The sequence below is a fragment of the Tinamus guttatus genome, unplaced genomic scaffold (genome assembly GCF_059628265.1).
Source record: "Tinamus guttatus ecotype Peru unplaced genomic scaffold, ASM5962826v1 Tinamus_guttatus_pri_ptg000044l, whole genome shotgun sequence".
Taxonomy (NCBI): Eukaryota; Metazoa; Chordata; class Aves; order Tinamiformes; family Tinamidae; genus Tinamus; species Tinamus guttatus.
Window position 1 is genome coordinate 1,176,223 of NW_028288578.1, and position 13,365 is coordinate 1,189,587.

At 46.4% G+C, this 13,365-nt stretch overlaps 1 protein-coding gene across 1 annotated transcript in view; it reads right to left on the reverse strand.

Annotated features, from left to right (window-relative positions):
• The window catches only part of TRABD2B (TraB domain containing 2B), a 286,123-nt gene extending 273,583 nt beyond the window's left edge, over nucleotides 1-12,540 (reverse strand). The window contains exons 1-2 of the mRNA XM_088536697.1: nucleotides 12,241-12,540; nucleotides 10,933-11,493 (exon numbers count right to left, since the gene is read on the reverse strand). Of these exons, the coding sequence (XP_088392823.1) occupies nucleotides 10,933-11,493; nucleotides 12,241-12,348 (669 nt within the window). The 5' untranslated portion in view covers nucleotides 12,349-12,540. The remainder of the gene's footprint in view (nucleotides 1-10,932; nucleotides 11,494-12,240) is intronic.
• Between the last annotated feature and the right edge of the window lie 825 nt (nucleotides 12,541-13,365).

Here is a 13,365-nt window from a genome sequence, read left to right on the forward strand (position 1 = left end):
CCAGTGTAAAAGTTGGCCTTAAATTACTAGATTTCTAGCGTGCATTTCAGATGTATATATGTTAAAGGCTTAGGTCTGTCTGGATACCCAGCTTCACCAAAAACGCCTTTGAAAACGAGCTTGAGTTATATACTGTACATTATGCCTCGTTTCACAGCCAAGCCACTTGAGCTAATAAAAAAAATCCTCCCTGGCCTCATTCAATTAGTTTGGTAAGGAGCTAGTTGGTGCAAGTCTACAAGGAGCCACAAGCCAATGTCTAAAGCCTGTGAATGCCTCCTGGCTCAACCCGCTACACTTCATCTCTCCATGAGAAGACCTGCGTTGTTCCAGACAGGATCGCCTGGGTTTATGGCTTGATACTCACAGCCTTAAGCAAAATTAAATAACAACAGCAATAGCAGCAGCAACAACAGCAACGACAATAATAGCTCCGTGGTGATCTGCAAAGAGAAAGGAGAAATGCTAAATGAATTGAACCTAAGTTTGCTTGAAGAGGGACTGACTGTAGGGTATGGATGAGGAAAGGCTACTATCTCCTATAACTTAACTGTCTGCAGAAAGCAGCATTCCCTAAGACTTTCTGGGATGGATGGGATGCATCTCTTCAGTTCTGTGTTGGCAAAGAAGCCTGTGAAACTACTCTTGCCACAGGGCTTGTGTTCCTAATACCAATCCTGGAGGAAAACCACTTGAACCCCAGTCACTCCTGAAAAATGAAGATAATGGTCCAATAATAAAGGGGATCCTACAAACAGATCAAGGGTAAATCCATTACAGGCTGCAAGGGGCTCAGATAGCACAGGGAGGCCACAGACCTACTTTGCAGAAGCAAAGTGAAAAGCAGAAGCACTGATATATGCTCTAACTTAGAGCACTTCAGGCAGAGGTCTCAAAGTAAAAGTACTCACATTTTACAGATACTGAGGACAAAATGAGGAACTGAAGTTACCTGAGACTGCTCAGTGTCTGCTCAGTGAGAGACCCAAGAGTAGAACCAATTTTCCCTAGATCTGTACTTTGCCTGCTGTAACATGTTACATGCCCACAAGCCTAGCAAGATGCCTCCACTACAGACCACTATTAACAGTTTTAAACCATGAATAACTGCTGCTTTACAGTCCCCAGAAAGGGTGCCAAGCTGCAGTGTCAAACCCGCTGCACAGCACAGCAGAAAGCTGGGCCAGGTCCCGGCTCCTGTGAGTGCCCAGGTAGCTCAGCACAGATCAAAAGCTGACCCTGTGGCCAAGGGCAAGTGAGGAGATGTAGCCCTCTGCGCCGTTCAAACCAGGAGTATCCACACAAGTATGACCAGTGGCAACAGACTTAATTTTTTAAGAGCCCTTTATTGAATTCACTGCCCAAAGGTCCCACAAAGACTCAAGGGATGTTTTGTTTCTGCTTGACTAGTAACTCTCTAGAGGCAGAAAGAGTTTAGCTCTGTTCCTCATTCATGCTCTGAAGCCATTACTTGAAGGTCAAAAAGATAAACCTGTTTTTATCCCAAATTGTACTTTCATGAGGTTAAGTGATTTCCCTGTTCTCTGACCAAACATTGACCAAAACTCAAAACAGGAGTTTCATTTCATAGCCAAGAATTCATGGAGCTCGGTTCCTTCTTTCACTGCTCTATTAATAGAGCATCCCAGTTGTCTGAAGCCAGGCCCATACTACAATTCCTTTGGCCATAACTTGGTACTTGAAACCTGATTTAGCTTGGTTCTGTGTCTTAATAAGCCATTTCTTTCAACAAGCAAATAATGAAAATTTTCAAGGACAATTTTCCTATTCCCCTTTCCTGTGTTAATCAGAAAGAAAGTCAGTACAAGAGAAAGATTTTTTGTATAATTAACTCTTATAAAAACAATATTTGAGACTTTCTATCAACTTAATCCCCCTCCTCCTTGTGATATCCCCAAAATAGTGAATTCTAAGTTTGAAAGCAAACTACAAGTTAGCATCCCAGTTGGCTCCTAATGCTCTTTTCTATGTCATGGCAGTTCTTCGTGGGATAAAAGTCTTAGGTCTTTTGCAATTAACAGCTCTGTGATGATTTTGCCAGCGCCATAGAGGCAAAGAGGCGCACTGGGATGTATCCTACCACATTTGCCTTCTGGAATAATATTAATCTTGATGATGATTTCTAAAACTGCAAATCAATCATGTGACAGAAATACAAAGACGTTCAAAAAGTTGGACACGTTTCTCCAGTCACCCTTATGCCCTCTCACACACTGCTGACTCTGCAAGCTCTATACTGTGAGCATTGTCTTGCATTTAAATAAATATTCGCCATCACTATTATGCTGTCACCTGTAATAGGAAAAGCCTGCAAGAAATCAAAGGAAAGCAAAATTCGTGTGGTGGCAGAAAGTGTACAGAGAATAATCAGTCTTCATTGGGATTGTTAACAAAAGCAAGGGAGCTTAATGGAGACCTTGGATTTAATACAATCTCTAAATATTGATGGGGTACTGTGAAAGCCCAGGATCTCCCACTTTAAAGAAACATTTTCCCTGTGTTCGTCGTAAGTTGACTTTTATTAAAATGGAAAGTGGTTTGAAAATAACTTGAAGGTTTCTGTTTCCTTTTTCTCTTTTCTTGGCTCGGACAATGAGCCTGATGAATTTCACTTTCTGCTCCATGCAGGCAGCAATTTCTGTTTTCTGCACGGGGGATATTTTTGTCTCCCAGTGGGTGTCCCGATACAAGAGTTAGGGTAGAAGAAGTCGGCTTCATGGAAACAGGGAAAAATTAAAGCATTTAGCCTTATTTCCATAATGGTGTTATAATAGCTAACATTTTGGCTAGGACTGAATTGTTAGCTCTCCCAAACAGTATTAAGCAGCCTGAAACAGCATCTCAATGGACTCTGAATTTGCAGGGAAACCCAAGTATGAAAAACCTGGGGACTGGAATTCATTCGAAGGACTTCATAACTTTGATGTTAACTGAGCTGAGGAAAAGAAGAAATCAGGGCCTTTTTTTTTTTTTTTTTTTACCTCCCACCTTTTAAAAATCCTTTCTCTGTTTGCCAATAGGAATTTCTGGGAATGGTCCAGTGTTACCCCTGGCTCCAAGGGACATTCTGGAAGGAGTACAACATACAGGATTTGTTTCATACCCAGTGGTCATTCATGTCATTCACATTTGACACCACAATCCATAGGTATGGACTACAATCCTGATTCTGAAGAAGTCATTAACACATCTGCAAGTCTCTTCACCCTGAAGTGTTGTTGCAGTGCCTGGACAGAGGTAATCAGCAGTGACCCACTGGTAACAAATCTAACTGCAGTATTTCAGGGATGACGATTTCTTCAGGAATAACTGATCTATAGGAGTCTACATATGATGAGAAATGGGGTGTCTAGGTCTATATTAAATGACCCTCAAGAGTGGAAAATTTAGGGTCTTTGATCTTATTCAAACTGAAAATACTTTTAATAATGAGCCTCCTCAAGTCATATAACATCCATCCCAAAATGCTGAACACATGGCTTTAATTTACACTTTTTAGCAACTTTCATTTATGTTGTGCTAGAAGTTCTGAAATGACTTGCAGCAGAAGCTCTAAAAATTGGAAACGCAAACGGGAAGGACTGCTGTTATAAAGACCAGTGATAAAGCAGTAGTCATTTATACTAAGTCCTGCTTGAGCTTCTGACAGAGGTATCAACCATGACACTTCTAATTCCATACAGATTCAAATGATAAAGAGATCCAATGTATACAACAAAGGCGACAAAGCAGCTTCAATGTGCTCTTGAGCATCAGAGAAAGCAAATCCTTACAGGAGAATGAGATCCCATGACCACTCCTTGCTGGGATGGGTGCAATGGGGTTTTTTTCTTTTTTTTGGCCTGACTGTTCCCAGCCAGCTCTGCAGAGAGTTTAACTTCATTTAAATCCCAGGCCAAAAACTTGGACAATTATTTCAAACAGTGCTATCTGCAGCTTTAAGCTCTGCAGTCACCAGTTTAATTTCTGGTATGTTAAACAACCTGGAAATCATATATATATATATACAGATTTTTTTTTCTATATTATAAAAAGAACATTAGGTGTGGTGGTGGTAAGAGAAATGGTTTAGGAACTTCAACCCATAAAGGATTTGAAAGGTTCAGAATCACTCTGAAGCGCTTTCTGTGGGTTATAAATCTAAAAGCAACTAGGCTCTGAACTGCATTTCAGTTCGAAAGGAGGATTTGGGAAGGTGTGTGCGTGCTACGCAGGTATGTTTCCGTGCAAAATAAGATTCTTCTAATGCTTGCTGATGGAAGTTAGAAAATGAAGTGCTCAAAACACTGGTACTTGTTGAAAATCTCCAGCTTTGTACAAGTTTTAATGGTGCACGCTCTGAGGAGACTTCTTAAAATCCCCTGTCCAAGCAAGAGCTGATCTCATTAACAGGAGCAAAAGATGAAAGAAATCACACCAATTTCATGTGGCTCAAGCAATAACGTTATGATTTCTGCTTTGGCTTTTTACCTATCTCATCAACTCCTAATGAAAGTGAAGAGATTAATGAGGATTTGAAGCGTAAGGCCTAGCACAGAGGAAACCTGTTCATTTACAGTATACCCTTCTGAAGTTCCCAAGTAGCCTTGCCAGGAGCCCCGCTGCCGACCTCCGTCTCCGCAGGAGTGCAAGGTGAATGAGTGCCCTTGCTTCAGATCATTCCTGGCCTTTTCAGTACAGGAACCTCTGACTAGCCAGAACGATGTGGGCTGGCTTTATAATGTGGATTGCTACTCACTGGGGAGCTGAGGGGAGGCTGTTAAAGACTTTCTGAGGACTGTAGGTTGCACTATACTTGAAGTTGAGGTTTTCAAGGTCAATGGCTCATTCTGTTTATAAGCAGAGCTCACTGGGGGTAGGATCCTGGCTGCTGTTGCAAGAGCATCAGAAAGCAAGAGCAGCCACTGAATGGAGAAAAAGAAAAGCATTTAGTGAAGAGAGGCTCATTTTAGACTTTTTGGGTGAAGAGTTCAGAGGAGGTGGCCAAACGCTTCAGGGGAGACCCTACTGGTATTCAAAAGCAACCTCAAAGCCTGGGTGGGGGTGGATTTGGCCCATTGCTCTGCGCTGGGCATCTGGTCCCTCTTTGATCCTCGTCCTCCAGAGTCGAACTCAGAACGTATCTCCAGGAGTGTGTTCAGCTGAAAACACGTGGCAGCAGTGATAGCAGTGCCCCCTCAGCAGGGGCTCCCGGGACCGAGGGGCTGTTGAGACCCTGGCAGAGCCCGAGTGCCCTGCAGGGCCAGGCTTGCTGCTGCTGGACCACAGCCCTGAAGCCAGGGGCTGGCACCTAGTGGCCAGGGCGCGACTCGTCCCTCACCAAAAATGCAGTCGAAAACATCATATGGCTCTGCCGCCTTTTGAATTCCATCCACTAGCAATGCCCAGCGGGCTCAGTCACGGGAGGGACTATGCTGAAAGCGGCCTTGTTGGGCACAGGGTTTTTCTGGGTGGAGGCTGTTCCTTGCAGAGCTCACCTTACAGAGATGCAATTCCTGCCTCAAAGAGATCATAAGCAGTACTCTCGAATTTGCAACCAGCTCAGCTAACACAGATCTCCTCAGCTGTGCTTATGGGAGCCAGATACAATAGTCTTGGGCTTAGATCTGACCAAGAGAGGCATGAAGGATTAGAGGGAAAGGAGGGCTCATACTAACCTGTTCTATACACACTTCTTGCAGTTATGTATGCAATAAATACACTAGATAAATAGGCAGCTGCCCCTCGAGCTATCATTAACTGACTGGCTTTTTTCTTAAAAGGCCAGGGTGGGCCTTTCAAGGGGGCTGTGGTGAAGAAGTCCACATAACTGGCTGTAAAGAGCAGCATATACAGTTAGTTACAGCTATAAAATGCTGATCCTTTCAGGTGTTACTGTGACTTCTGTAATTTTAGTACCTGCATAGTTTTACTCTCGGTAGTTCTCCCTGGTAAAGATGTAAAGCAGTTCCATTAGTATTCAAAGAGAGTTAATGGAATGATTTCTACTTCTACTGCATGAATTTCTACCCCAAGATTAATTTCACTGGGGGATTTTTTCTACCCCATGGTATATGTGTGTGTGGGGGAATAGTTTAATTAAATCTAGTAAGCTGAAAATTACATACATGCATATAAAATCAAACCTTTTAACACTTCTTTAAATAATACTCAGCAATCAAAACAGAATATATTGAACTATTTTTGATGACTCTTTCCTTTTTGATGAAGCCTGAGGTTTATTTTGAAAGCAAAAACTGTCAAGATTTCTATTAGGCAAAAAATACCTATCCACAAAGAGAGAAAGAAAACTCCATTCAAGAATATTCCCTCAAATAAACTACACAGACTGTCAAAAGTCAACTAGCTCTGAAACTGAGCCCTTTAATCTGGTTTGGAAAGCCTTGAGTCTGGATCTTTCATTAACATAAACAGGCATTTTTTTCTTTAAGTCAGTGACACCAATTCTACCAGCTCTGAGCTTTGTGATTATAGAAATGTAAAGGTTTTTTAAGGGGATAGAGGAGATGGAATAGCAAGTCCATAAGCCATGGGCCTTCCTATACATTAGTGCGTCATGCTGCTTTGCCACTGAAGGCCCAGCTTCAAGGCTGCAAACCTGTCAGTGACCAAACTTGATGGACCACCCATTGGCCTTTTATTAAACAACACTTGTTCCTCCTCTAATCCTATCACTAGAGCAATCAAAGCTACCATGTCCCAGGGTTTGATGGAACAGCAGGACCTGGGAAATGAAGACTGATTTTGTTAACAAAGTCATTTCTGCCCCTTGAATGCTGTCTCATTGGTAGAAAGTAGGGAGACAAGGTTTATTTGTGCAGAGAATGAGGCGGCAAAGAAATGAAAGGGAAAGAATGGTGAAGTGTGAAGTTTAATCTGGCACGGTCTAAGGTTTCTTTCTTTGAGGCAGTCTCTGATCCAATCAACGCTGGTTTGATATTTAACATCTCCCCCTACAGTTTGAAGTGATACAGGCCGGAGAATATTCAGATTCACAACACACAAAACCCAGGCCAGAAGAGGAACAGAAAGGGTATTTTGTTGCTCGATTTTGGTCTAAACAACACTATCCTAGACTATATGTCTATGGTAGACATATCAGGATAGTGTTGTCTCCTTACCAAAAAAAACCCTGTGCAGAATTAGGGATTAAAGACATCTGGCACTGGCTGAATGCAGATTCTCCCTGACATGAGCTATGATCTGGGAGAGAAGTTTCCTTCCTGATTTTCAGGAAGGAATATTAACATAGTCTCCATTTGTGATAGTCTTGCAGAGAGTCAGGCCCGAGCAGTGAAACAAGAGATGCAGGAGGGACAGGAGTACAGGGATGTCTGCCACATGCCTCCCTAGAGAGGGCTGCTCTGGGTGAAGGAGGAGGATCTTGGCCTTACTGACCTCTGAGTGGCGACAAGATGTTACCCACAGGCACTTCCCGCCACAGTGACAAGAGGGGATCCCAGTGCCAGCCCTCTCCAAAGGCAAGGAATGATGACTGTAGACACAGCCAGGGCCAGATCCAATGGCTGGAGGAGCTACCTGAAAAGTCCTCCTTGCTGAAACAACAGAGCTTGCCAGTCTGGGGAAAGTTTCTGTCAACCTCAGGCCTGTGTGAGGCTACCGAGCAGGATGGGGAAGCCTGACCCCGTGCAGGTCTGCCAGGCTATATCGCCCGGGCCCAGCACTGCCCTGACTCCATCTGCATCCCCACCAGCAGCAGCCTGAACTCCCGCAGCCCCTCTGTGAGCTCAGTCCAGGGCCTGCTCTGTTCGCAACTTTCAGGTCAGTCTGTAAATAAATACCTAGCTCTCCAGGTGCGAAAGTTGTGCCTGCTTCTTCTCCTTGGTGTGTCTTTGGCTTTTCTGGTTTTGTCTTCAAAGGAAACCCTGAAACCACCTGAAGAAAAGGAGCTGTGAAATTTAGATCTAACCTATATCCTCCCCCACTGCAGAGCTTCTCATCCAGCTTATTACAGCAATTTAGAAGCTTTCACCAGCAACTACCTAATACCTGGAGTCAGATCTTGGGTTTTGTGTCACGAGCACTGGAATCGCTGGAATAAGGATGCTCTAAGAGTCTTTATAGAAGCCAGTCCCTGAGAAAGAAGGGCAATATGAGTGATGCAGGTTTGGGAAAGCAGCACAACATACTGTGCAGAAATTCCAGGGGGAGCAGAGTGTCAAACTACAAAGTTTCTGGGCTCACAATAGAAAACAATGCGCTCTGCTCTACCTGCAAGAGCAAACTCTCCGGGAAGCAGCCAATTACAGGAGCCACCTTAATCTTTCCATCCGGCTAAGACAATCAACATTTCAAAGCAACGCAGTGAACGTTTCAAAGAACGTTCTTGGTCAAAAATGCAAGTGTATCCGCTTTCTTTCAGAACAGATCAAAACCAAGTACCATACCGGGACCACTCCTAGATTTCTTCCTCCTCATGGTATCAGATTAACAGATTTGGTGCAAGTAGTCAGATTAAATATTTGCAGTAGCACAAAGCTGCCTTTGAGGAGAAGAGGAAGAGGAGAAGAGGAAAAGCCATTTTATTTTTTTTTAATTTGTTATGGGCAAAACACGGGACTTCAGGGATAGGAGAACAAAAGTTTTGACATGATTCAGCAAGACACGGTTTTCAAATGTGAATTAAATTGTGCTAAATGTTGAAATTAAATGCAGTATTCCTGTAAAAATACTGAAAACAGGTAAAAACTGCTGATGCCCTTAGCAGATTTGGAATTGTAATTTATCACAGATGTTCTCAACAAACTGTGCAAACACCCTACAAGAGAAAAGCTGCTCAATTTCTGATTTCCACTTTAGTGTGTTTTAATTATGTGTTGCTTAAGGGAGGCTCTAAGACCTGGAATTAGGAGGCAAAACCTAGCAATAGTAATCCACTCCACTAAATTAGCACAGTAATACACCAAGCAGTAGGACTGCCAGACGGTGTGATAACATTACAAATTACTATTGTTAAACAACTAGCCAGGTGTCAGGATGCGTGAAATCTAGAGGAAGCAAGAGAATAAATATCTGGTTTGTTTTATTTAATTTTGTTGCATGCTGTTTTGGTAGTCTTGCTCCCAGAAACTGCTTCAGCCTAAAAAAAAAATCCTCCTGAATGCTATTTTAGTAGTAATCTCAATTCTCTGTAATAATTAATTAAAGTGTGATGTATTTTTTAATCAACTCAAACTTTTTGCCTAAAAACTCAAACTTTTGCCATTTATCCACCTGCAGTAGTAACACTTCTGCTGTCTTTGTTCGGTTTTGTTTTGTTTTAATTTACCATTGTAGCAAAATGAAGGAGCTTTTTTTTTTAATGCTATTTAAAATTAGTGAAGAGGAAAACAATATCATGGTAAGAATAATGTGTTTTGTACTCTAGCCTCTTTCCCGCTTTTCCTCCCCCTCCTTCCCTGCAAAAAAAAAAAAAAGAAAGAAAAAAAAAGTGTAATAAGATAAAAAGGCTTCCAAGTGGTAGAATTTTAACCAAATGTTTTCATGTGCTTGAATCTAACTGCTGATTTTGATCTAATACAGCAATGCTGTTGAAAAACTACAGGGTGTCCGAAAAGGTTAATTATTTTTATTTCAGCTTAAAGAAGGGCTTCAACAGAGAGGATGGTTAAATCTTTTGAAGAAAAGCAGTTTAAACCAATTCCTTGTTTTATGTGCATATTAATGCAAGTGTCTAGGCCTTTCTTTTATTTTTATTATTTTTAGTAAACAAAAGAATCCCTCCAGATGTATAAGCAAGCAGTGAAGTCTGTGTCCAGAGTCAGGCTTACAGGTGAAAACATCAAGCGAACCAACGTTAGTGAAAGTTAAACTCTTAAAGCAGTTCCCATTCAGGGGAGAAGGGAGTGAAGGTATTCTAAGAACAATTTAATCACACCAAAGATCAATCCTATAATCCTTATTCCCACATCACCAAGAAATATTAGTCAAACTAGGAAAGAAAGATAAAACTGGAAATAGCTGGATCAAAAACCATAAATGAAAGGCAGGTTAAAAATGAAATATCATAGCAGTAACTGATACCATCTTAAATGTGCCCTGCATTATTTGTTTTCTTCCTCACACATTAATTTCCTGAATTTCTGGTAAATCTGATTTCATATAAACAGTTTCACAAAGCAAAGTCAATAGCTGTGACTGTGTTCCTGATTAATCCACTGAAATGAAATAGATCTCCTGGCTTAGTTGCTTAAAGCTAAATCCACTGAAAGACATTCTGGAGTCCAGTTACACCAGTAACTACAGTTTTTTAATCTACATCCTTTTCTTTTTCTGAACTTTACCTGTTCTAAACGGAAAACTCTGATGAGATTAGGCACTTCATTTCTCCAAGTACATGACAGCAATGTGAGCTGATTTATTTTGACTTGCAGTAACTGCTAAAAAGAAAACCATCCGTTTGCATGTATTTAATTCTACTTGGACAATGTTAGATTTCTTATTTTTCTCAGTGTTCATGCTTTCTCCTCTTCCTGACAAGTACCACACAGCTGTTTAATTTAAAAACAAACAAAAATAAAACCCTTTTTATGCAGCTTTTTATGGAGAGGACAGGAGGTTGGAAGTTTTCCTCACCACTGACAAGCCACCGGGGACGCACTGTCACACCACTGACTCCCTGCCCTTCGCCACACACATTTGTCTCACAAACAGATCACTCATTTGATAAATGTGTAAGCATCTTTGCACATATTGTGCTTTTTTTTTTGCACAATCATCACCATGGTGCAGAACAGGCAGCCGGACCAGCTTCAGTGGCAAAAGCCACGGAAGTTGGGGAGAAGGCCATCCCCTTCCATATGCTTCAAGGTTCCCCGGGTAAACAACCAAAATGTGAGCAGAGCTGCTCCCACCTCCTGGGATAGACCAGGAGGCCCAGAACTTCCTTACCTGGGAGAAGTTGAGCCCATTCAGTGGGTGACACTGCTCTTCCACCCTCTCTACCGCACCCGTTGTCTTCTTCATCCTCTCAGCCTCCTGCGCGAGGTAGAGATCGAGCACGGGCACCCCTCGGGAGCGGATGTCTGTCTCTGTCAAGGAATTCACCATGAGCATCACCCAGACTGGCCTCTTGCGCTCCCAGTTGCCAGCAATGGCATTGAAGAGGTAGTCAGCATAGAGCCCTTTGCCCCGCTGGTCCGGGGTCATCCAGTGGGGCAGCATGAGCTTGATGTAGTCCAGGTGGCGCTTAAGGCGGCGGTACAGCTCCCGGGGCAGCACGTCCTGCAGGTTCTCACCATGCGGCAACATCTGGCAGCTGGCCAGGCCTGAGATGGTGTAGGGGTCAGTGAGGTCCAGTTCAAAGTAGACACTGGAGCTGGCGTGGAAGGCGGCCTTGGAGTTGTCAGGAATGAAGTCCCACACCCGCGTGTAGGGCACGTGGATGGTGCCGAAGAGATAGGCAGGGGGGTTGCGGCGGATGGTCCAGAGGAAAGAGTTGAGTTCTCCTTGCTGTGGAGAGAGCAGAGGCTGGTCAGCGGCGGAGGGGCAGAGGGTGCAAGGGCCACTCTGGTGCAGAGCAGGGGCAGGAGGCAGCCACACGCCTGTGGGACATGGTGCCCGCGGGGAAGGAGACACGGGGTATCATCTCTCCCATGTCCCCGCATAAAGCCTGGCCGAGCTCATGAGCAAGCAAAGCCACAGACAGCAAATGTGCGAAGGGGCTCCAGTACAGCAGGAGTCGCACAGTGACCCCCTCTATCTATACACACACATTCCCTTAATGCACATAGCACAGCCCCAGCACAGGCATCCCGTGCGCCAAACTGGCCTTATCTCTCCGTATATATCTCTGTGTATACAAGAGTTTTGCTGTGTGGAGCAGCCCTCGTCACGCTGCGCGCGTGTGCGTGTGCACAAAGCACCCGGCCTCTACAGGGGCTCCCGGCCCGGCCGCAGCCCCGCGCGTGGCGGGACGCAGCCCCGGGGCCCCGCCACACCTGCGGGCCACGCGTGTCCGCGGCGGCCGCGTGGGCGCCCCGCGCGAGGCCGGGCGCTCACACAAGCCCCGTCGCGCCCGCACGGCCGCCCCGGGCCGGGGGGGGGGGGTCCCGCTCTCGTCCCCCCACGCCGGGGCGGCCCCGCTGCCGCTCCCGTCCCCCCGCTCCAGCGCCGTCCCGCCGTGGGCGCCCGCAGCGGCTCGCGGGCATCCCCGTCGGGGCTGCGCGGTGCGGCCCGGCCCGGCCCGGCCCGGCTCACCGAGCGGGGCAGGTCGCACTGCCCCGTGTCCATCTGCTCCCGCCGGGCCGCGGCGTCGGGCAGGAACCCCCCGAAGACGAAGCAGATCAGCGTCAGGTTGAGTTGCATCCCGCTTCCTCTCGCTCTCCTCTCTCTCTTTCCCAGATGAGCCTTTTTGGATTTCTAGGATCTTTTTTTTTTTTTTTCCCTCCCCCCTCCTCCTGCTCTTCCCCCTTTTTTTTTTTTTTTTGGCTTTTTTTTTTTTTATTCAAACAAACTTCGCCAGTCCCATCTGCATCTGACAAGTGCAAAGGGAAGGACTGGCTGCCCCCTCCCTCCCTCCCGTGCGCTCCCCCCTCCCGCCCTTTCCCACCCCCACCCCCTCTGGCTCCGGCTTTCCCGGAGGCGCAGGATGCTTGGGAGGACGCTGCCCGCGCGGCAGCTCATCGCCAGCCTCCGCCATGCTTTTACTTTGCAGACCGGCCGCACTCCGCAGCTCCCTCCCGCCCTACCGGTTTGCAAGGAGGTGTGCGGGACGGGGTGGGGGAGCGGGAGAGCGGGATAAGGAAATTGCCCAAAAAAAAACTTTTTTTTTTTTTTTACATGATCCGAAGGGCTGGGAAGAGCCGCTGCTCGCACACGGTCTCGCCAGGCAGCCGGGAAGGCAGGCGCTGCTCCGCGGGGCGGCGGCACAGCCCCGCGCGGGGAGGCCGAGCTCGGGAACCGCAGCGAAAGTTTTCGCGCAGCCTCCCCGGCCGCCGGGGGCCGCCGCCAGGGGGTGCCCGCTCCCCGGCGCTGCCAACGGCTGCCCCGCGCAGCCCAACGGCCGCCGCGCGCAGCCCAACGGCTGCCCCGCGCAGCCCAACGGCCGCCGCGCGCAGCCCAACGGCCGCCGCACGCAGCCCAACGGTCGCCGCGCGCAGCCCAACGGTCGCCGCGCGCAGCCCAACGGCCGCCGCGCGCAGCCCAACGGCCGCCGCGCGCAGCTGTGGGGCGCGCGCCTCCGTTCAAAGTGGAAAGACGGAAATGTCCAAGCTGCCCCGTTATCCTCCTCGCCAAGAAGTGTCACGGCATCACTCGGCCGTGGTGTGCCCTGCAGAGTTGCTGGGCTGTTCTCCACTAAGCTGCGGTCCCTGGTGAGCCTGG